General features: G+C 44.5%; 1 protein-coding gene across 11 annotated transcripts in view; it reads left to right on the forward strand.

The window, feature by feature from the left end:
• AAK1 (AP2 associated kinase 1) overlaps positions 1–22,632 on the forward strand; it is a 167,855-nt gene that overhangs the window by 490 nt on the left and 144,733 nt on the right. For all 11 annotated transcript variants that reach the window (XR_009566223.1, XM_030877454.2, XM_060309532.1 and 8 more), the window contains exon 2: positions 159–547. Coding sequence is in view for 10 of the 11 variants with exons in the window: in XM_030877454.2 (XP_030733314.2) it covers positions 385–547 (163 nt within the window). In the remaining variant the exon portion in view is untranslated. The remainder of the gene's footprint in view (positions 1–158; positions 548–22,632) is intronic.

Below are 22,632 nucleotides of genomic sequence, written 5' to 3' on the forward strand. Positions count from 1 at the left end.
TTGTGGGGCCGGGAACGCGTTTTCAGCCGCAGGGTTTTTCTAAGAAAATGCATGAAGCGTTTCCCCAGGATGGTGGCTTTTGCTCCCCCTAGGACTCAGCAGTTGAATTTTTAAGTGTGTTACTGATTCATCCTCTCTCTCTTCCTCTGTCATCACAGGTTTAAACTTACACGAATCGCTCTCTTGAGGAGGAGGGGACCGCCGCGCGATTGACACGCATATTCCTATAGGCATCCTCCCTCAGCCCCCACCCCCTCGGCCGGATTCGGGTGGCTCCTCTCCTAGCTGAAATCCGAGAAGAAATCCTTGGATCTCTTGTTAAAAAAAAAAAAAAAAAAATCTAGAAACCGTCGGTATTTTGCTTTACTGCTTCCTTTTCGCAAGATGAAGAAGTTTTTCGACTCCCGGCGAGAGCAGGGCGGCTCTGGCCTGGGCTCTGGCTCCAGCGGAGGAGGGGGCAGCACCTCGGGCCTGGGCAGTGGCTACATCGGAAGGGTCTTTGGCATTGGGCGACAGCAGGTCACTGTGGACGAGGTGTTGGCGGAAGGTATGGTGGGACTCTTTCAGTGCGCCGTAAATTAAAATCTTGTGCTGATGCAGCAAGACGTTAAATGTATGAATGGGTTTTGACCAGTTGACCCTCCCTTCCCCCTCCCCTTGCCCTGTGAATCATTGTCCTTGAGAAATTTGAAACTGAGATTTCAAAGTGACAGGGCTTTATGGGGTGGGGGGAATTTGCCAGAAATTGTTTACCTCGGTGGCCTTTTATTTAAAAAAAAAATTTGACAAGCCACTTCTTGCCTGCCTCACCGAATTATGAGGATCAGACGAGAAAACGTATGGGTGAAAGTGTAAAGCTTTACATCAGATGTAGGGTGTGGGGCTTGTCATCCACCTAAAACTTGAAATACTGATGTGAGGGCTGAGCGGTGGGGATGGAGGACCTTTAAGAGGGGTTTCTTCTACCCAACTTTCCCACTCCCTTGAGCAGGCACTGGAAGGAAGAGAGGATTTTCAGAGAATCAGAGTGTGTTTTTCTAAGAGCCAAGGCTCTTGTTGGATTTGACTAGATTTGTTTCCTGACCCAACTGTAATCAGGTCCCCAGGATGCAGCTAAGATAACAAATTACATGAAATGAATGTGGTTATTTTGAAATCAGTCCAGTAGGCCCCTCTTTCTCCTGTTCTTGTTTTTTGGTTTTTGGTGTGTGTGTGTGTGTGTGTGTGGTTGTGTTTTGCCAAAAGAATTACTTGAGAGTGGCCTCCGATTTTTTCTTTTTCTCTTTTGGAGAGGATGTTAATGTTATTTAGATCTGCTGCGTAAATTCCCTACACACGTGTTCATCTGTGTATCTATAGACATGTAGATATATATCTTCATCCCCCAGGCTGTCCTGTAATCTTTGCATGTCTCTTTTGGTAACCTTAACGTCGACCTTCATAATTATGCCAGACTCATAATTTTCACAGCCCATTGCCTGCCTAGTGAGCTTTTATTTTTAATAAAAGCAGCAATTTCCTTGGCATGAAGCTATTCCAACTAATTGGATGGGGCCAACCTGCTGTAGGTTGTTTTATCAGCCAAGAGGGGATGGGGGAAGGGGAGGCCTCTATTCCTGCAGCATGGTGGGGGAACAGTTTATTAGCAGGAGAAGAAGCCTTCTTGCAAGCTAAGGTTGGAGCAAGGGCCCCAACCTGGGCTTGGGACATGCCTGACACGGTGAGTGTTGCTCGTGGTGGGTTTGGAGGAGGAGCTGTTTGGCTCTCAGCTTCTGTCAGCATGGGATTCAGCTGGGCCCAGTTTTCTGGGGTTACGGTTGAAGACTTTTTAAAAACACTGGTTTAAAAAAGACCTGGCAGTTGATGTCCTTATGAAATTGTTGCTCTTTTCCATTTTCAGTACTGCTCTAGCTGGACTTAATCCGGGGCCTGAGTCACTGTCCCTCTGGATCCTTCCTTGTGGGCTTTGGTGCAGGATGGGAGATGCTTCTGTGCCCGCTGCCAGATCCACACCCTTGAGTCTGGTCTGTCTGTTTCATACCTGTGCCAAAGCCCTTGACTGCAGTGGGATGGAGAAATGGAGAAGGAGTGTGTGTGAGAGAGAAATCAAGAGGAAGGAGGGGGCCCAGAGCTCTTTCCTTCCCTCTCAACAGCCTGTGCTGAACTTAGAGCCCAGAAACATTTTGTTCAGCTAGGCTATTGTCTCATTAGAGGTGATGCTACCCTAAGCAGTGCCTTTTCTCGGAGTCTGAGTTGACGGGGAGGAGAAAAGGCAAAATTGGTCTTTTTTATCTAGGCTGCCCTTCTCTTCCCCAGAATTCATCCCTGAGAACTGCACATCATGCATGATGGTATTTTTAAATGGAACTGAGGGCTTGCAGCTCTGTATTCATTCATTTATTCATTCAACAAACAGTTATGGAGTGTCTGTGATGTGCCAGGCACTGTGCTGGGCTCTGGGGAATATGATTTAAAACTAGATACTGGAATTTACAAACTACTTTGAGAGATGGAAAACAGCCACTTAAAACAGAGCAATATGTGCTATCATGGAGATAAGCTTAGGGTGCAGTGGCCTCCAATTTTAGAGAGCCAAGAACTGCTTGCGGCAGGAAGTGACTGACTGAAGGACGAGCAGGAGTTATCCAGGTACGGTGACAGCACGGACAAAGGCTCAGCTAGGTCTGGCAGTGTCGCCCTCTTTATGTTCTTTGACTATAACTGAATTTGAGTATGTGGTTCTTAGAAGTATGTAGCTGTGTAGGAGCCAGTATACAAAGTACTTGTGAAGAACCCACCAAGTACAAAGGCACTGCAAGGTTCTGGGAAGGATATAGGGGGGTTTAAAGTGTGATGCCTGCGTTTAAGGAGCTGTCAGTGAATTTATGAAAACAAGGCAAACATTCACCCCTACAGCAGCACGGTTACCAGGGCTGTCTGTGGAATCAGGTAGATCTAGATTCAAATTCTGGATCTGTTCTTTACTAGCTGTGAAACCTTGGGTAAGACATTTCAGACCTCTCTTGAATCTCTGTTTCCCTCTGGCACTCTCAAAGTGTGGAGCCTCGGTCCGGAGCGTCAGCATCACGTGGGAGCTTGTTAGAAATGCAGGTTCAGGCCTCACCCCATAAATTTGGTTGTGGGGCTTTAACAAGTTCCTGGAGAGATTCTGCTGCAAGCTAAAGTTTCAGAACCACTGCCCTACGGAGCGGTCTTGAATATTAACTGAGGCAATGTATGTAAATTATTTAACAGTTTTCAGATGTTCAATAATTGGTAGCCATTATTTCTCAGCCAGGAGGAATGGGGGGCAATGTGAAGGCTAGTTTGACTGCAGCAGTCTGCAGCTTTCCTTTCCCCCGGTGTGGGTAGACACAGCCACATGTTCTTTGCAGAGGCATCAGCAGCTCCTTAAAGGGTCAACAGATGTTTTGGGTAGCCATGCTCCTTCCTGAACCCTCTTCGCTTTGAGTCCCCAGGTGCCGACCTAGCCACCAGTCCCAGCCAGTGTTGTCTTAGGATGACGAGAATCATGCATCAAAGTGCCCAGGGCAGTGGCCAGGCAGTTCAGGGAGGGATGATGTGCTGGGCTTCAAGCTCAGACCCTGTTACCACCTCGTCTCACTGACCGTCCCTTTTTCCTTCACGTGGGTTTGGTCTGTACTTTACAGTGAGGAATCGCAGGAACCCCAAGGAGGAGGTGCTGGAGTGTAAGGCAGGAGAGTGCCTGGGCTGCCATCTTTCCGTCAGCGGCATCAGCCCCAGTCACCCAGTTTCCCTAACTAGTCCAGTGAGGGTTTGTCTGTCTGGGGGAAGTGAAGGTTCTAAGTCACGAGGGGTCTGGCTTTGTGTAGGCTGGTGCAGGGGAGGATATTTTCTCTCTAGCTTCCTCAGTGAAGATGCCATGATGAGATGCTAAATCATGTGTGAAGTAACAGGCGTGTGATGTCAAGGGAAGATCTGGTTTAAGCTTCCAGAATGAGCTCAATGGGAAAAGTGGAGCAATGCTCAAAGGAGGACTGAGAGGCTACGCTTTTGTCATATCCCCCTAGCTCTATGAGGCCTTACCTCTAAGCTCCAGACAATACGTAAATGTTGACTACCTGCTGTGTCCAAGACAGCAGTCCTGAACATTCTGTATAAGGTGGAGCAGGGGGCCCTTCAGGAAAGTTTTCTGAGCTACACTAAAGGAATTCAGGTCTAGGGCTAATGAGAACTACTCAGTAAGTCTCCATGTCAGTAAACTGACAGTTTCTCCTACCTACAGTGCAAAGTAGTGAGGCTTAAAAAATATGTGTGAAATCACCTAAACCTAACAAATGTGTGTGCGTGTGTGTGTGTGTATGTATGGCATACATATGTATTGGTGGTATCAGTATGACGCATGCATGTATTCGTTTAGTGAACGTTTGTTGGTGCCTCCTCTGTGGCAGGTGCTGTATTAGGCTCCAGAGCTACTGGGATGAATGGGACTTGGGCCCGGCTCTTAAGAAGCTCATAGACCAGCAAATAACGCTACGATAAGTGTGCAGCACTTAGCAAGGTCCTGGGTGTGGAGTAGGTGGAAAAAAGATGTTATGAGATGATAAAGGGCCTGGGGCTGAGGGTTTCCAGATGAAGTGTCGTTTGAACAGGAATGGAAATTACCCAGCATATATTCCGGATGAGGGTTACTCAAGCCTTTCTAAGCAGAAAGAATAGCACATGCAAAAGTGCGAAGAGGGGAGACAGTATGGTGAGTTCTGGGAAAACTGGCTAGTCTGGTGTTATCATTTTGGTTAGTAGAAGTTTCCCTTCCAGAGTCAAGGGAAGAAGGACATGGCATGGTAGAAGGAAGTTCTTTTACATTTGCTCCCTGGCTGTGCTGGCTGCTTGCTTTCCCCAGTGGCCCTGGGCCTTCTGAGTAACCATTGGCTAGCTGTCCAATGTGCACTGCTTCCCTCTGTGCCTCAGCCCTTTGCCAGTAGTGGGGGCGAGGAGGTGGCTGGTGTCTGGGGAAGGAGTGGTCCCGAAGGTTCGAGGAGAGGCAAGAAGCTTGAAGCAGAAGCAGCCGGGGGAGTGAGAAGACCAGTGTTACAGGAAGGAGTGGACAGGGGAGATAATGAGGGTGTTTGGCCCAAGCAGAAGGTATGTTGGAGAGAAAAGAAAAGGAAATAAGGCCACGGAGAGCTTCAGCGCCAGGCAGGGAGGTTGGCTATAAGCATGTGAGGTCTTCCCTTGATGCAAACAACCAATTTGACCCCTCCCACTTCAGATGTCTTTGCCTGCTGGGAAGTCTGGTTTTTTAGTGGCAACTGCAGATTTTCAGGGGGTGGCTTGTGAATGGTGTCTTCTTCCTGGCTTCGGGCATGATGACGGTTATAGCTTTGCTAAATATAGCCAAATCTCGAATTCAGCAATGAAATCTAGAATAAGTCATTGCGTGGTCAAAGCCTTTCCTTTGGTCTTTCTAACAAAGTCACACTCATTTAATGAGAGGTCATGAAGAGAAACAGTTTCATATGGGTTTTGAGAGGGAGGGTACGGGGGGAGGCATACACTTGTACCTCGGTAGCTAAAACTGCATGTAGAGTACACAGGAAAAGCTTGGTAAATATTAATAAAGAGCACATGAAAACATACTACTGCATCAGAGCAGTCATTTTACCTTGCAGTATTTGAAAGTTGACACTTGAGACAGAAAGGGGACTCACCCCACCGTCCACCTTCATCTTGTCCTCTTCAAAGGATAGATGCTTTCTGAGCTGCTTAAGAAATCCCTGTGCCCTCTGCATCTTTAAGAGCCGAACAATGATAATCATAGAAATGAAATTGTCTAGTGAAGCAGCATCCAGCACTTGAAGTAGCGGAGCGGAGCCTTCAGCATACTTTTCTGGAGCCATCTTTTGGTGTGTTTGGTGTGGTGGCGGTAGCACTGCAGTGTGATTGGAAGACCCAGGTTTGTTCGTTCATTCTTTGCCGTGTTCAGTAACCGTGCCTGTGCTGGATGTCGTGCAGTGATTAAATAAGACACGGCTCTGCCTCACTATCATAGAACTTCAGACATACGAGCAAATAGCTCTACGTGCTGTGATGAGGGATGTACAAGGGCTAGGGGACAGACATGAGGGAGCCATTAATCTTGTGGGGTGAGGAGTAGTCAGGGAAAGCTAAAGAAAGTGATACTTGAAATGTGTCTTCGAAATAAGAACTTAGTACTAGATGGACAGGGTCAAGAGAACATTCTAGGCAGAGAGAATAACCCAAGACACAAAAGCAGGAAAGTACACTGCTTGCTGAGAGCTGTATGTTTTGAGACAGTAGTGATCTCCTAGTGTCCAGTGCTGTGCAGGCCAGTAAAGTAGCCAGTAGCCACATGTGGGTATTTAAATTTAAATTATCCGATAAAAGATAAAAATTTAATTCGTCAGACACAGTAGCCACATTTCAGTTGATTAATAGCCACGTGTGGCTAAGGCCTACAATTTTGGACAACACAGACGGAGAAAATTTCATCATCGGAGAAAGTGCTTTGGGCAGTGTTGGTTTAGAACAATAGTCTTTTAAACTTTTTAGGTAGAATAACACTCAGTTTACAGACATGCTCTCCCTTGTTTATTTACATTATATTCATGGCCTGCTGTCATTAGCTAATAATCTTAAGGCGTAGTGTGTACTTATAGTGAAGTTCATCATTTATGATAGTGGTTGCACATCCACACTTGAATCTCAGCAAGGTTTCGGTGAACTTCTTGTCATATCTTATTAGACTGTGATTGTTTCTGCGTTGTAGTGTGACTGTTGAAGAGGACACCGGGATAGAAATCAGGCCCTGCCATTCTCTTGTTGCTCACGTATGCTTGTGTTATCTTTATCCAAGCTTTCTTTGCAGGAATCTTTTTAATCCCCTTGTTTGTTTTATGAGAGCTAATCCATTTAAAACAAATGTAATCAGTAAACACACTTCACCAAGCACATGGACTGCAGTACCTCTCAGTACATCTCAGCCTTTGCTACGGAGCTTCCGCTCTTCCCCCAGGATTCCATCAGATGTGTCTGAGACGTGACTGACATTTGGACTTGATGGAAACATTAGAGATGGACCGTATATTAAATATTAGTAAAGATAAAAATCTTATTTTTTAAGATGACAGTTAATAAAAATAGTCTCATATTTTCTTTCTAAACCCAGTGGATTGCTTTGTGTACCTCTGTTTGGAGACCACTGGTCTAGAGCAGTGGTTCTCAACCAGGGGCGATTATCCCCAGGTGACATTTAGCAACATCTGGAGACATTTTTGATCGTCACAGGATCGGGTAACACTGGCAGCTAGTGAGTTTAGGCCAGGGCTCCTGCTAAACGTCCTACAGTGTACACGATTTCCCCACCCCCGACAGAGAATCATCTAGACCCAAATGTCAGCAGTGCCAATGTGGTACAGCATGATGTGTCAGCCAGTATAGGGACAGAGAGGAGTCGGGTGGCTCAGAAGGGTCTAATTTGCTGTGTGACTTCAGGTAAATCACTTAATTTTAAAATTTATTTTCTCAGAATCAGCAAACCAGCAATCTTTCTTAACCTATTATGGTTAAAAACCTCTACGTCATTTTCTGTGTAAAACAGCTACTTGCAGAGTAAACCGGTAAACCAACGGAGATAGAACGGCGAGTCTGTGTGGGTCCTGGCTGAGAGGAGTTATGGCAGGACTCTCCACTGACTGCATGTGAATTATGAGCTTTAAAAAATTCTCCCCATATTCCCATATCTGAGCAACCCCAAAATGTGGTGGAAGCATTTTCTGACTTGAATTACTCAGAGCGAGGTTCAGTTGGGGAGGGATATTAAAGGTCAGAATGTTATGAGAGAAGATGTTGGTAATCCTTTGTGTAAGGAAGAGTCTAGCACTTGCAGCTAAGGGTCTTGGGTTCAAGTTCTTTCACATCTGCTACTTGTCGTCTTTGGGGAAGTCATTTAACTATTGTAAGCCTTTGCTTCCTCGCTGTAGAAAACGTCCTTCCTACCTCTGTAGGGATGCTGTGATCATGAAGTGAGAGGCTGGAGGTATAATGCAGAGAGCATAAGAGACAGCTTGCCCCTCCAGCCAGGGGGAGCAAGGTTTACTGAGCATCTAGCATATTCTTTACCAGCTCTGTTTGAGGTGCTGTGGCAGAGAGAAGTAATGGAAAGCTTGGCTTCTGCCCTCCCAGTTGACGTGACGTGACCAACACGCAGGAAGCACGCGCACCCCACAAGACAATAGCTATTGAAATGCTGGCATGTGTGGTGTACTCTCTAAATTGTGGAGGGGTTGAGGGGAAGGAGGGCAATGAGGACTGAGATGGTTAGGCAAGATTTCCTGGAGTGGGATTGTTCTCAACTGTGAGTCTTTTCTCTGGAACCCCTTCTTCGAGGAACCTTGTTTTAGGGAACATACCTAGTTCAGCACCTTTGCACATGTTATATTCTTAGTAAAGTTGAAGTATTGCAACATTTTTAGTCTCTTTCAAGGAACAGTGTTGCCTGCATAAATAAATCATATGTTCTGTGTTTATACCCAAAGCAAAAAAGCTTTTTCATTCTATGTGATTTTGAATCAGGAATAATGAGTATCAGCACGTTAAGGCAATACTGGCTGCAAGATTTTGTGCTTACTTTCTTCCTCCATTATTATCTTTATTATTATTAGTCTGTTATTTTTATTATCATTTAGTCTATTATGTATAAACAATCTCAGTTCTTCTATTGAGTTATGGACAGTTGTTAGAAGGAGGAGTTCTTCTTATGAGTGAGACTTCTACCTTGGCAGAGGGTGAGTTCCCCAAGTTGGAACAAAGTTAAAAGAGTAAAAATTTGGAGTTTCATTTGAGATGTGCTGTGAGTGAATCAGCTTGAGCTGATCAGTTTTCTCCTTGGGCTCTGAGTGAACCTTGGCAGACAATGGAAGGCAATGCCAATTACACCTTGACATAGCCACACAGTGGGGGGTTCAAGAGAGTAAGGAAGCTTTGTTATTTATGATTTCTGAAGAGCCAAGAGATTGTTGGATGAAAGAGTTTATGGCATCCCTATATTATTATAATAGAAGGCCAAGTGAAGCATTGATGTTGGATTATCATTTGTAATTATAATGATCTTAAATAATGATGCCTTTCATCTAGGACTTGAATCCTGGGGAAAGCAGTATAATGCCATGTAATTTGCTTGGCGCCTGTTTTTAAGGACTTATAGCTATTGTACTGGGACCTTTAGAGTAAGAGAAAGATTATTGTCCCTCTGGTACTGAGCGTGAATTTGAGAACAAAATGGAGACTTCATTACCCGGGGACAGGAAGAGAGAAGAGGACTCAGACCTCATCAGTTGGGCCCTTCCAGCTTCACAGAGGTGGCATGTCTCCCACTAGTACCCTCGACTCATCATTTTCCCTGGTCAGTGAATTTTGTTGGTTCAGGAAGTGCTGATTATCTTACAGGTTTGTTAGACTCGTTTAATTTCCCCTGGGGATAGACTAGCCCTGTTCCTCAGACCTTTGTCCTTTACTATTTTTAGAAGCCTGGGAATCTTGGTGGTGGGGGAGTGGGCAGTGTTGGAAGAAATAATTCCGTCTGGCTTTTTGGCTATGGGAAAATCTCGGTTTGACCGGAAGGTGTAACTCAGTAATGATTGGGGAAAACCTGATGTTCAGTACTGTCTTTCCTCCCTGACTCCCTAGGTCAAAGGGAACACGATGATGTTCTCCTTAGGAGAGGATTTTCAAGGTTAGCATCACACGTGGTGGTTTAAAAGCATGCGGCTTGGAGGTGGGCAGCCCTTGGCTTGAATCCTGGCCTGGTCCCTGTGGTGTTGGGCAACTTACTAAGATACTGGCTTATCATTGGCAAAGTACAGAGAATACTCTGAGTGGTTGTGAGGCTAGAGGAAATTATGCAAAGCACTTAACTTAGTGCCTAGCGTGTAGTTAGTAGTCTGCAAACAGTAACTCTTAGTATTTAGGTGCCTGAATTTTGTTTTTATCAGGCAGTATTTGGTTTGCTGTATGTAAAACCTGGTGGAGCTAGAGTCTTGCAGATAGATGAATAGATAATATTTATAGATAGATATCTATATCTTTCACAGTATCTATTACAAACCCCAGGATGAATAAGGAGGAGAGAGAATTCAGATTTTATTTTATTTTATTTTTCCCTGCTTGAAACCCACCTGTGTTAGGATAATTGCCCCAGCCTGTCAAGTCACTGTTAGTATGATGGCCCTCTCTGCCTGAGGAACTCCTGCCCCCAGCCGTGTATCCACCTTCAAATCCTTGTGCTCTAACACAGGTCTCCTGTTTCATTCAGGCCTGTGCCCCCCTCATCTCCTGTGAACCGTGGATTTAGCTCTTTCCCATGCTCTCCTGATAGTGTTCCCCGCATCTGGGATCCCTTCCCCCTCCCCACCCACCTACCTTAATCCCACCTAACCTTTGTCCTATCTAGCCTCAGTACTCACCACAGCTGTCAAAGTGACCAGTCCTTTGGATGCCTCCTCACTCTGACCTGCAAACTGCTACCAGAACTTGCATCTCCCTTAACCTCAGCCAGCATGCTTTTTAGTCACAGCAGTGATTCCTCTTTACCTTTTCTGAGCATTTAACAGCGTCTCCTCTTTATTGTCTTAGGCATGGCTGGTCCCTTTGCTTGGAATGTTTTTCCTGATCTTTCCATGGCTGGCTGTTTCTTGCCATTCAGATCTCACTGAAATCTCACCTCAGAGAGGCCTTTTTTGACTATCCAATATAAGGAACTCACCATGTTTTATTTTGCCACGTAGCACGTGTCAACTGATTCTTCTTGCTCATTGTTTATCTCCCCCCACTAGAATTTCACGTCCATGAAAGCGGAGCCTTGGCTGACTTGTTCGTTGCTCTATCCCCAGTGCCCGTGTAGTGCCCAGCACATCTGCGGAGCTCAGTGAAAGCCAGTTGAATGAATGAGTGAGCACATGAAGGAGGCAGAAGGAATGGCTGAAGATGGGGTTGGGGAATCAGGAGAGAGTGAGTGGGGAAAGTGAATACTAAGTAGATTTAAAAGAAGGAGGGTGTGGCTGTGTCAAGGTGTAAGAAATCAGAAAGGTCACGATGATGGTGGAAGAGTGTTTCTTGGATTTGGAAATGTGGAGTTCGTTCATGAGCTTTGTTAAGAGCATTGGAAGTGGAGCCATGGAGTGGAGTCCAGGTGGCAGTGAAATGAGTGAATGGGAAGTGAGGTGGGTGCTGAGTCAGGGAGGAATTTATTATTATTTTTAAATGGTGGAAGAGTCTTGAATACATTAAGCAGAAAAGAAGTGGCCAGTCGGGAGGAAGTTGGAAATGAAGTACGGGGGGATTACTGTTGGAATGGGGCTGAGGAGGTGATGGCAGGTCATGGGTGGAGTCATCAACTCAGGTGGGAGAGATGACCTTGGACAGGAGAAAGGGCACTTTATGCACTGACCTGGAAGGAAGAGGAGTAAGAATGGGAACAGAGGAGAAGAAATTGGTAAGGTTTGGCAAGTTGAGGGAGTTCTTGCCTCATGTCTTCTGTTTTCTATTGAATGCTGTGGGGTGGGAGTTGAGTTGAGGGGTTCAAGAGAGTAAGGAAGGAGGTGGAGGAATTCCCTAGGTTTATGGAGAGAAGGAATGACAAAGAATGAGTAGAAGAATGGCCTGGTCATATGGAGAGCCCATTCAAGAAGACTCATCATAGGAGCACATGCTTTCCTGACCCTTGGGGGTCTGTTTTGAAAAATGTACAATTTTGGATTGGGCATTTTCTGAAATACATTATTTCCTGTCTTCTAAATTATATGCCACAGAGGCAGCATAATATAGGTGGAAAGTACTCCTGATCTGAATCTGTGTGGTGACCACCAGGCCCTGTAATCTGGACAAAAGCCTTCCCAGCTCTGTCCACCATCAGGTTCTTGTCTGTAAAATGAGGACGAGATGACGGTGAAGTTGCTTTTCAACTCTAACATCTTACCGTTCTCTTATTTCTCAAGTGCACTATTAGAATGTTACTGTTTTGTTATAGATCTGTTAGGGTCTTTGCTTGCTATGGGTGAGAGAGTTTGCTCCTGAATAAAATGGCCCTGGGTTGCTATGCTTTTTGAATTTCACGTTGTGCATTATGGTTCCCTTCTTTTGAGATCGTCAGCCATCGCTCCTTACTGCTACCCGAGTGTCTTCCTGAATTAGCGCCTCTCTAATTTGCTGCTTTTAATCTGCCGTGGACTTGGAAACTAGATGACTAAGCTTGTTAGACGCGTGTCTAACAATAAAGAGGCTCTTAGTGAGCATTTGAGGGTCTTGTCGTGATTAAAGTGCATGAACTGCTGAGCATGGGCTTCATGTCTCTTGTTGGCACAGAAACCAGTTTTTTATGTCTCTTCTGCTAGAAACGTTGAGTTCTGAAGACATAACGAGTTACCATTTGGTATTTATTATTAATTAAATGTGTTTAAAGCCTTTTGTCTGTAAAGTTGAGTGTCAGTGCCGTGCCTTAACCCATTTCCATTTTCCTTTTCACTTACTATCCCTTCTCCTGCTGTCTCCTCAGTCCCTTCTCCACACGTTCAGTGTAAGGCAATGTTCTAGGCACCGTTGTAATATTATTTTAGTCATTCAGTTTTGATTTCTTTGAAACCACAGAGAAGTTTCCAGGATTATAATCCACTGTTCAATGCTGTATCTGTTTATATCTCAATAAGCGCCCTGCTGGAGACCCTCAGATGGTATTTGGGGTTGGACCTGGAAGACGGGAAAGAATGAAATGAATGCTAGCTCCATATATAATCTTTGGGAGATATGGAAGAAAGCAATCCAGAAGTCTTAAAAAAATTTTATGACAAAAATTAATCCATAGTATAGTAGAATAATTAGAAGATAAAGCCAGACAAAAAGAGAAAATATTATCCATAATCGCATAAATTACCTTTGTTAACATTTTGGTGTGTACCTTCCAGACTTGTGCATTTTTTAAGGATAAGAATATGCTTTGTCTGTAGTTTGCTTTCTCACATAGCAGTATATCCTAACTATCTTTTTGTGTTAAGCGTCTGCATCAACAGTTTCAGTCCATTGTGTGAACGTTTTGTGATTTGTTTAACCAATCTCCTATTAGTCATTTAGGTTATTTATAGCTATTACAAAACAACTGCAACGAGTATTTTTTAAAGCCTTTGGGTACTTGTTCTATTACTTCCTTAGAATAAATTTCTGAATGTGAAATGGATGGATCAAAAGATATGCATATTTTAGCTTTCAGTACATATTATAAAATAGCCTCCAGAAAGATAAAACCAATATATGCTTCCACCAGAAGTGTTATCTTTTTATGAGGTTGGACATGTTTTCTTTCTTTTTCTTTCTTCCTTCCTCCGTTTCTCTCTTTCTTCCTTCCTCCTTTTCTCTTTTCTTTCTTTCTTCCTTTCCCTCTTTCTTTCTTTCTTTCTTTCCTTCCTTCCTTCCTTTCTTCCTTTCTAACTTTCTTTTCTTTTTTCCTTCTCTTTCTTTCTTTTCTTCTTTCCTTTTCTTCCTTTCTTTCCTTTCTTCCTTTCTTTTCATTTTTCCTTCTTCCTTCCTTCCTTCCTTCCTTCCTTTCTTTCTTTCTTTCTTTCTTTCTTTCTTTCTTTCTTTCTTTCTTTCTTTCTTTCTTTCTTTCTTTCCTTCCTTCCTTCCTTCCTTCCTTCCTTCCTTCCTTTATATTTCTTCTGTGGTGAATTTTCTGTTTCTTTATTCATTTCTGTTAGGACATTCATCTTAATGATTTATAGAAGTGCTTTACCTGTTTAACATATGAATACTTTGTGAGTGTGTGTGTACACATATCAGGTTTTTTTTTTCTATTTTGTCATTTACCTTCTGTTAAGGTGGGGTTTTTGCAGATATTTAAAATTTTTGTGCAACCAAGTATGTAAATCTTTTTCTTTATGATTTTGTCTGCAGTCATACTTGGAAAGGCCTGAGAAGAAAGATAGGGCCTAGATCACAGAGATCTTGTGAGTTTGAACTTTATCTTCGAGCAATAAGGAAGCCATTCAGACTTTTAAGAGGGGGATAGCATGATCAGATTCGCAGTGTAGTTAGATTTGTGGAGGATGACATGAGGTAGCAGAGTCTAGCACATTGAGGAGGCTGTTGCCATGATCCAGGTGAAAGTCAGTGAGGGCTCAAGTGGCAGAGTGGTGATAGAAACAAAGGAGAGTACAGATGAATATTAAGAGGTCATATCATAAGACTTGGTGCTTGACTGGATTTAGAGGTTGAAGGAGAGAGATGGAATCAAGAATGATTCTAGGTTTCCAGTTTGAGAGCCCAGGTACGTGAGATAGAAGTGACACTAACTGGGACTTCCCTGGTGGTCCAGTGGTTCAGATCCCACGCTTCCACTGCAGGGGGCGCAGGTTTGATCCCTGGTTGGAGAACTAAGATCCTTCATGCCACACGGCGCAGCCAAGAAATTAAAAAAAAAAAAAAGAAGTGACACTAAGTGAGCTTATTATTCAGGAAGAGAGGAAAGACTGAAAGAGGGAAGCCCCAGGTTTAATGAGGGAGGATAATGAGTTTAACCTGATCAGTTTGTAGTGTGTTTCGGTTACCTATTGCTGTGGAACACACTACCCTACAACCCAGTGGCTTAAAACAACAACAGTTTATTATTTCTCATGATTCTGTAGGTTGACTGGGGGCTAAGCTAGACTTCTTGCTGGGGCTTCAGCTCATCTCATTTAGGGTCCGTTAAAATTGTCTTTCCTCCTTCCACTCTATTATATACCTGAATTCAGAACACCCCAACATGCACCAATATATCACATTTCTAACACCGTGCTTTATTCTTAGCAGAAATATATATGTCAGAGAAATATAGGAAACCCTATGGGTTTATACACAGAGCTTTGGTGTTTTTTACACCCTGGGGGATGCAGTGAGAATTGGGTGAAGGGTGTGCCTTTTACAAAATTTACTTATTTATTTATGGGAAAGTGAGATAAGGGCTTGGGGGAACTCGGGCAAGTCATTTTAGGAAAGAGTACCCAGGGAAGTTGAATGTTGCGAAATTGATTTGTTTGGGGCTGTCCATGAAGAGATGCTTGTACTCGAGTTTGAGAAGTCAAGAGTAAGAAGAGCAATGGGCTGAGGATGGAGTTGAGTTTTAGCAACATTTAAGGGCTAGTTAGTAAGGAAAGCCGTTAAAGGAGACAGGGGAAGACTATCCAGAGGTATGAGGAGAATCAGCAGACTGCAGTGTCTCACACACGTGGTGCTCTGCAGAGTTAGTAAGTCGGAGTAAAGAGGGTCAGATGCCTCTGACTGGTCAAGTAGGGTAAAGACTGGAAAAAGGCCTCTGGTTTGGGCAATGGGATGGCCCTGGCTTCTGCAAGAGCAGTTTTAGAAGAGACGTGAGCTGGTGAATGGGAGAACCGAGACTCGACTATTTCTTTAAGGAATGTGAATAGAAAAGAAAAGGAGAGATTGTATGGTAGCTGATAAGAAGACAGAGAAAGAAAGAGATTTAAAACAAGAGTGAGGGCAGTTGTAAGGCTCCTGAGGAGACTGGAGGAGATGGACCCTTCGTCTTTTTGAATTGCAGCTCCGTTCTTTCAGTTACTCAGGCCAAAAACCTTTCCTCCAGTCATCCGATTGGGAAAATCCTCTTTGCTCTACATTCACAATAGATCCCAAATCCAGCCACTTCTAACTTCCTCCTCTGCTGTCTCCCTGGGCCCAGCTGTTGTTGGCCTGGATTACACTGGCTATCTCTTCACTGGTCTCTCTACTTCTGTCCAAGCTTCCTCAATCTGCCCTCAATGCAGTGGCCAGAGGGATCCTTTTAAATGCAACTCATTTTCCGTTACTTCTCTGTTGGGAACCATCCAGTGACTCCCCATCTCCCTGAAGTTAAACTGCAAACTCTGGTGTGGGCCTAGAAAGTACTGTGCTCTGGCTCACAATGACTTCTCTTCTGTCCTGTGTTACTAGGTTCCTCTTTGGTTATTGCACTCTCTCCACACTGGCCTCCTTGGGGTTCCTTAAAGCAGGGGAGGTTCACACCTCCCCCTTGGGGTTTTTGGGCTTTCCCCTCTGTCTGCAGTACTCTTCTCTAGGTAGCCCCAAAGCTTGCTCTCCCTCGCATGTTTTGCTTAAATGTCACCTTCTCAGAGAGTCCTTCTCTGACCATTCTGATAAACATCGCAAGCTCTCCTTCCCACAGTCTCCCTTTGTCTCCTCCCTGCTTCTCATATGCTCAATAATTAACCTATTTGTTTATGTATTGTCTCCCTTCTTTAGAATGTAAGCTTCCTGAGCTTGTCTGTTTTGTTCACAGGCCTAGACCACTTAGTAAATATTTGTTGCTTAAATGGGTAAATGAATGAATGAATGAATGGGATCAATGCTGATCCTTGGAGAAGAAGAAGGAAATTTCACCCTCTGAGATAGGAGGAGAAAAATGAATCAGTATAGATAGAGTTAAGCTTGTATTGGGAGAGCTGGAGGTGTGGGGGAGATAGGAATTTGAAGGTAGACACGGAAGATGCCTTCGTTTTTCTGGAATGAGGAAGCAAGGTTGTCTGCTGAGGGTAGTGGTGAGTATGGGGCTGAGGAGACTCCTGAGGGTTTAGGTTAATCACTGAGAGGAATGGGAGAGGGAGCTGTCCAAGGACAGGTATAGGACTCAGGCAGGATGAACACCATGAATTGATAGTGATGCAGTTTTGCAAGCCTGTGTGATTTTTCTCTGGTAGAACTCAGGAACCTGGGACTTGGAGCAGAACAGGTGGACTTAGCCTTGATCCAGCGTTTAGATGTTTTGGGAGGCCAGGGGTACAGAGGAATCAAAGGAGTGGTCCAGGTTGTCAGCCGTGGGGCCAGAATGGGGGAGAGAGGACTGTTTAAGGAGAGGGTTGTTTGATTGGGAGAAAACGGAAAAGAGTCAGAGCTAGGTGATGCATAAATTTGAAGAACAGTTCAGCCCAGAGTGAAGACCTGAGAGGCTGGAGGCTTGGAAGGTGTGTCAGAAAGTGAACAGTTGTCATTCAGGGTTTGTGTTGACAAGGTCCAAGGTGTGGCCGTGTGTGTAGGTGGTTGAGAAGACCAAAGGTCACTGTAATGAAGGCATTTGGAGGCTGAAGTATAGGAATAAATCATCCTCATGGATCTTGAAACCTCCCAGGAGGACGGCAGGAGTTGTGGAGAGGAAGCCATGTGCCAGAGCCTTCAGTGAGTGTTGGGAAATGAGTCAGAGGGTGGAGGGACAAAGGCAAGGCAGGGTGGAAGCCACCCGAGCCAGGTGGCTCAGGCTCAGAGGGACAGGAACCTTTACATGAGGGTGGAAGGTGGAAGGAGTAATGCTCTGGAATCCGCTTAGGAGAACAAGGAAAAATCTGACCTCCTGCCCTGAAGTTCTTGAGGTGTAGGAAGATCTGGCATCAGCGGGCTGGTGATGCAAGCGATGTTGGCTGGCTCGAGCAGGCCAGGGCAATTTGGATGACACATCTTTGGCCAGATTTTGGAGCTAAATTGTTGTTATTGTTATTGTTACATTTATATAATTTACGGTATTTGACAGCTTTGTGTTTCCTCTTATTAGAAGGAAGAAACTTTCCTTTTACTTATATTTACCTATATATTTACATAGCATGTTTATTTATGTTTAAATACATAAATATATATATTATTTATTTATTTTAAAAATTTATTTATTTTTGGCTGCGTTGGGTCTTCGTTGCTGTGCACGGGCTTTCTTTAGATACGGCAAGCGGGGGCTACTCTTAGTTGCGGTGCACAGGCTTCTCATTGCGGTGGTTTCTCTTATGGAGCACGGGCTCTAGGCGCACGGGCTTCAGTAGTTGTGGCGCACGGGCTCAGTAGTTGTGGCTCACGGGCTCTATAGCACAGGCTCAGTAGTTGTGGTGCTCAGGCTTAGTTGCTCCACGGCATGTGGGATCTTCCGGGACCAGGGATCAAATCTGTGTCCCCTGCATTGGCAGGTGGATTCTTAACCACTGCGCCACCAGGGAAGCCCTAAATATATATTTTAAATTCTCCCTTGGGGCTTGGCTTTGAGAAGAAAGAGGCAAGAGACCTTGCATGGTCACTGTACAGACATTCTCAGTACGTGGTTTTGAATTTGCCTTTTGCATTTTGTTGCTGGGGGTTTCTGCTCACCTTTAACCTTTAGGCCCTCCTGGTCAGGTTGGTTGCCTCTTGGCTGTCTTTTGTCACACTGAACTAGTGATTAACTCTTATGGAAGCCCTTTACCTCAGGGGTTACTGAGAGATGAAGGACCACTTCTCTGAGTTTTTACTCAGCCTTTAGGTAAAGGAAAAGGTCTGACTGTGTCAGCAAAATTGCTCAATCTGTGAGTTAGAAATGGTATCTTGCATATTTCCAGTTATTCAAGAACCCACATAGTTAGCTGGGAAGTCTCCATTAAACACTGCCTCCTCCAACATCCCTAACACTTCAAACTCGTCGCTTCCCCTTCTGCACAGATATAGGGTGCTGTGGGCAGTATCTGTTGACTTGCTTTACGTGCGATTCGTTGTTCCTGATGTTTGTTCTCTCACATACTCAAGAGCACTTGGCACATACCTCTTTAGTTTTTGTTCCATCTTACTGTCTCTCTCTCTCTTTCTCTCTCTCTCTCTGTCTTCTAAGCTACTCTTCACCTACCTCTGACCCAACTTGTACTCCTTGAGGGCATGGATAGGTTTCTGCTTATCTTTCTCTATGATCTTAATAAGTAGATACTTAGGAAGTAGGTATTGAATGAATGCATTAAATTTAGAATTCAAACAGCCTAAACCACACATCTTGCAAAGGAGAAAACTATGGCCAGAGGATTCAATGACCTGTCCAAGGCTACATAGGTTCAGATGGGAATAGAGTCCATTTGTCTTCTCAAGGTTTGAGGGCTTTTTCAAAGATTAATGTCAAAACAATGAAGCCTGAATTGACTGTGTTCCCCAAAGTTAGAGATCCCTGAAGTTCTTGAAAGTTTAGTCGTATCTTCTAGGAATAGGGACCTTGTGCCTCTCATTTCACCTGTCACCCTGTTTGGGGACGAACTGATGGAGGGGGGAACTTTTGTTGTTCTTTAATTAACTACTGAGGTCGGGGAACCAGGGCCTAGGTACAGGAAGGGTCTGCCCTACTTGTAAAACTGGTAGGTTGGGTTTTTCCTTGACCTGTACCTTGAGGATGTCCTTCCGTCTCTTGGGTGCTAATGGAGACATGGAGCCATGCGCTGGGGACAAGGTGAATGGTACTGAATAATCTCTAGCCTGGCAGGCAGAAAGCAGCCTATCCTGGGCACTTGTGAGTGGTTTGGGGGAATTGGGAGTAGAAGAAAGGACATTACAACCAGGTGCCAGAAGTCATAGATAGGTCATTTGTGGCTGGTGGGGTTGGCAGGACACAGTGAGTCACACTGCCAGGTTGACAAGGGATTGAAAAAGAACAAATTCTTAGTAATTGCTGGGAGAGCCCTTTTTTCATTTAGACCAGCGGCTCTTAATTGGGGGCGATTTCACCCACCAGGGTATGGTTGGCAGTGTCTGGAGATAGTGTTAGTTGTCACAACTCAGTGAGGAGTGTGTGTGTGTGTGTTACTGGCATCAAATTGGTATTGGCCAGGGATGCTGCTGAATACCCTACAGTGCACAGGACAGCCCCTCACGACAGAGAATTAATTATCCAGCTCGAAGTCAGTAGTGCTCAGGTTGAGAAACCCTGATTTAGACCCTGATGATCAGTTAAGTCATTAAAAATGTTTTATATGTATTCTTTGAATTCTAATGGCAAAGTTGGATTTATTTTACCTTTTTCAGTTGAGGTGAAATTCACCTAATTGTTTTAAAGTGAACAGTCCAGTTGCATTTAGTACGTTCATAACGTGCAGGCATCACCTCTATCTTGTTCTAAAACATTTTCATCATTCCCAAGAGGAAACCTGTACTTGTTAAGCAGTTACTCCCCACTTCCTCCTTTCCCAGCCCCTGGAACTACCAATTTGCTTTCTGTCTCTATGGAGTTCCCTATTCTGGATATTTCATATAAATGGAATCATATAGTATATGATTGCCTTTTGTGACTGGTTTGTTTCACTTAGCTTAATATTTTTGAGGTTTATTCATGTTGTGGCATATGTCAGTACTCCATCCCTTTTTATGGCTGAATAATATTCCATCGTATAGATATACCACAGTTTGTTTATCCATTCATCCATTGATGGATATTTGGGTTGTTTTCCACCTTTGGCTATTGTGAATAATGTAGTTAGGAACATTTGTGTACAAGTTTTGGGTTGAAAAACAAAATTCTTTTTGAGTTTTTTTGAGTATATTCCCAGGAGTGTAACTGCTGGGTTATATGGTAATTCTGTGTTTAGCTTTCTGAGGAACTGCCAAACTGTTTTCCACTGTATTGTAGAAAACAGTACTGTGTATTGTGTACTGTGGCTGTACTATTTTTACATTCCCACCAGCAAGGTATGAAGGTTCCAGTTTCTCCACATCCTTGGTAGCTTATTTTTATTTTTGATAATAGCCATCCTAGTAGGTACAAAGTAGTACCTCATTGTGGTTTTTAACAAAATGAAAACTTTTTTTTCATTTTGGTAAAAAATGTGCATAACAAAATTTACCATTGTAGTATTTAACCTTTTGATATACAGACTGGTCATTCAGCAAGTATATTTTGAGACCCTACTCATGAGGGCACTGTTGAAAGCACTGTGTAGACTGTGATGAGCAGAACAGGTATAGGCACTGAGGAGGTGAACACCCACCACTCAGTTGTCAAGTCCTAGAAGTGATTTAGCAGAAAGTATAGGGGGTGTAGCTGTTGCAGCAGAGTTGACTGTCACAATTTCTTGATTTCTGTGTGTGTGTGTGTGTGTGTGTGCGTGTAGTGCCTTTCATATAAGGGCAAATTCATAGTTTAAAAGACACAGGGTAAAAATAAGTGAAGAGAGGGGCTTCCCTGGTGGTGCAGTGGTTGAGAGTCCGCCTGCCGATGCAGGGGACGCAGGTTTGTGCCCCGGTCCGGGAGGATCCCACGTGCCGCGGAGCGGCTGGGCCTGTGAGCCATGGCCACTGAGCCTGTGCGTCTGGAACCTGTTCTCTGCAACGGGAGAGGCCACAACAGTGAGAGGCCCACGTACCACAAAAAAAAAAAAAAAAAAGAAATGAGAAATATAAGACGCAGCAGTGAGGAGGAGAGGACTGGTGCTGTGGCATCTGTCCCTGCCCCATAGTCCACTGAGGAAATCCTGTGTTTCAGGTTCCTTTAGAAACTCCTGGGACTTCCCTGGTGGCACAGTGGTTAAGAATCCTCCTGCCAACGCGGGAGACACGGGTTTGAGCCCTGGTCCTGGAAGATCCCACATGCCGCGCAGCGACTAAGGCCGTGTACCACAGCTACTGAGCCTGTGCTCTAGAGCCCGCGAGCCACAACTCCTGAGCCCATGTGCCACAACTACTGAAGCCCACGCACCTAGAGCCCTTGCCCTGCAACAAAGAGAAGCCACCACAATGAGAAGCCTGCACGCTGCAACAAAGAATAGCCCTTGCTCGCCGCAACTAGAGAAAGCCCGCGTGCAGCAACGAAGACCCAACGCAGCCAAAAAATAAATAAATTTATTAAAAAAAAAAAAAAGAAACTCTCCAAGCTGGTTCTTAAAATATCTTCTATTGTGATCTGTCCGTATCTTTTGAGCCATGTAGGTGGGACAGTCGTATTTCCTTTCGAATTGGTTTAAAAGCAGAATGACATACCTAGCTGTTCACTGTGTCTTCCGTAAGGATCAGAGCGTGAGATGAGGTGGGGTAGGTGGGCTGCGTGCCCGGCAGGACTGAACTGTTCTGGCCTACAGAGCCCCTTTCTCTGTGAAGCCTCTGAAACGTGGGCTAAGCCAAGGTCCAGGTCCCCATGAAAAGCACACCACCAGTGGATGTGGTTTCCTTGGTAGACTATGTAAGTGGTGATTCCCCAGAAGGAAGGTCTTTGAAAGTGCCCATGAAGGAGTACAGCAAAGTGTGTGTTTTTTTTCCTGCCATGGCGGGGGTCGTATTATTTTCTTAGGTCTGGTCTGACAGATGACCATAAACTGGGTGGCTTACAATGACAGATTCATCTGCTCACAGTTTTGGAGGCCAGGAGTCTGAAACTAGGGTGTCAACAGGGCCACACTCCCTTCAATGGCTCTTGGGGAGAATCCTTCCTTGCCTCTTGCAGCCTCTGGTGGCTTCAAGGGTTTCTTGGCTTGTGCCTACATCACTCCAATCTCTGCCCTCATCTTCACGTGACCGTCTCGTCTTCTTTTTGTGTCTCTCCTGTGAGTGTCATTGGATTGTCATTGGATTTAGGGCCTACTAGTATGTTATTGGATTTAGGGCCTACTAGTATAATGCAGGATGACCTCATTTTGAGATCCTTAAATTAATTACATCTGCAAAGACCCTTTTTCCAAATAAGGTCACATTTACAGGTTTCTGAGGTTATGACATGGACTACCATTCAGGTCATTACAGGGGTGGAGGAGACAAGGTGCTGGGGTTACAGGAAAACCTTTTTTCTCCTGGCAGGGAAAGGAAGTGAGGTGCTGTGGAGAAAAGCCTGGCTAAAACCCTTAC

This window comes from Globicephala melas, chromosome 12, assembly GCF_963455315.2.
Source record: "Globicephala melas chromosome 12, mGloMel1.2, whole genome shotgun sequence".
NCBI lineage: Eukaryota > Metazoa > Chordata > Mammalia > Artiodactyla > Delphinidae > Globicephala > Globicephala melas.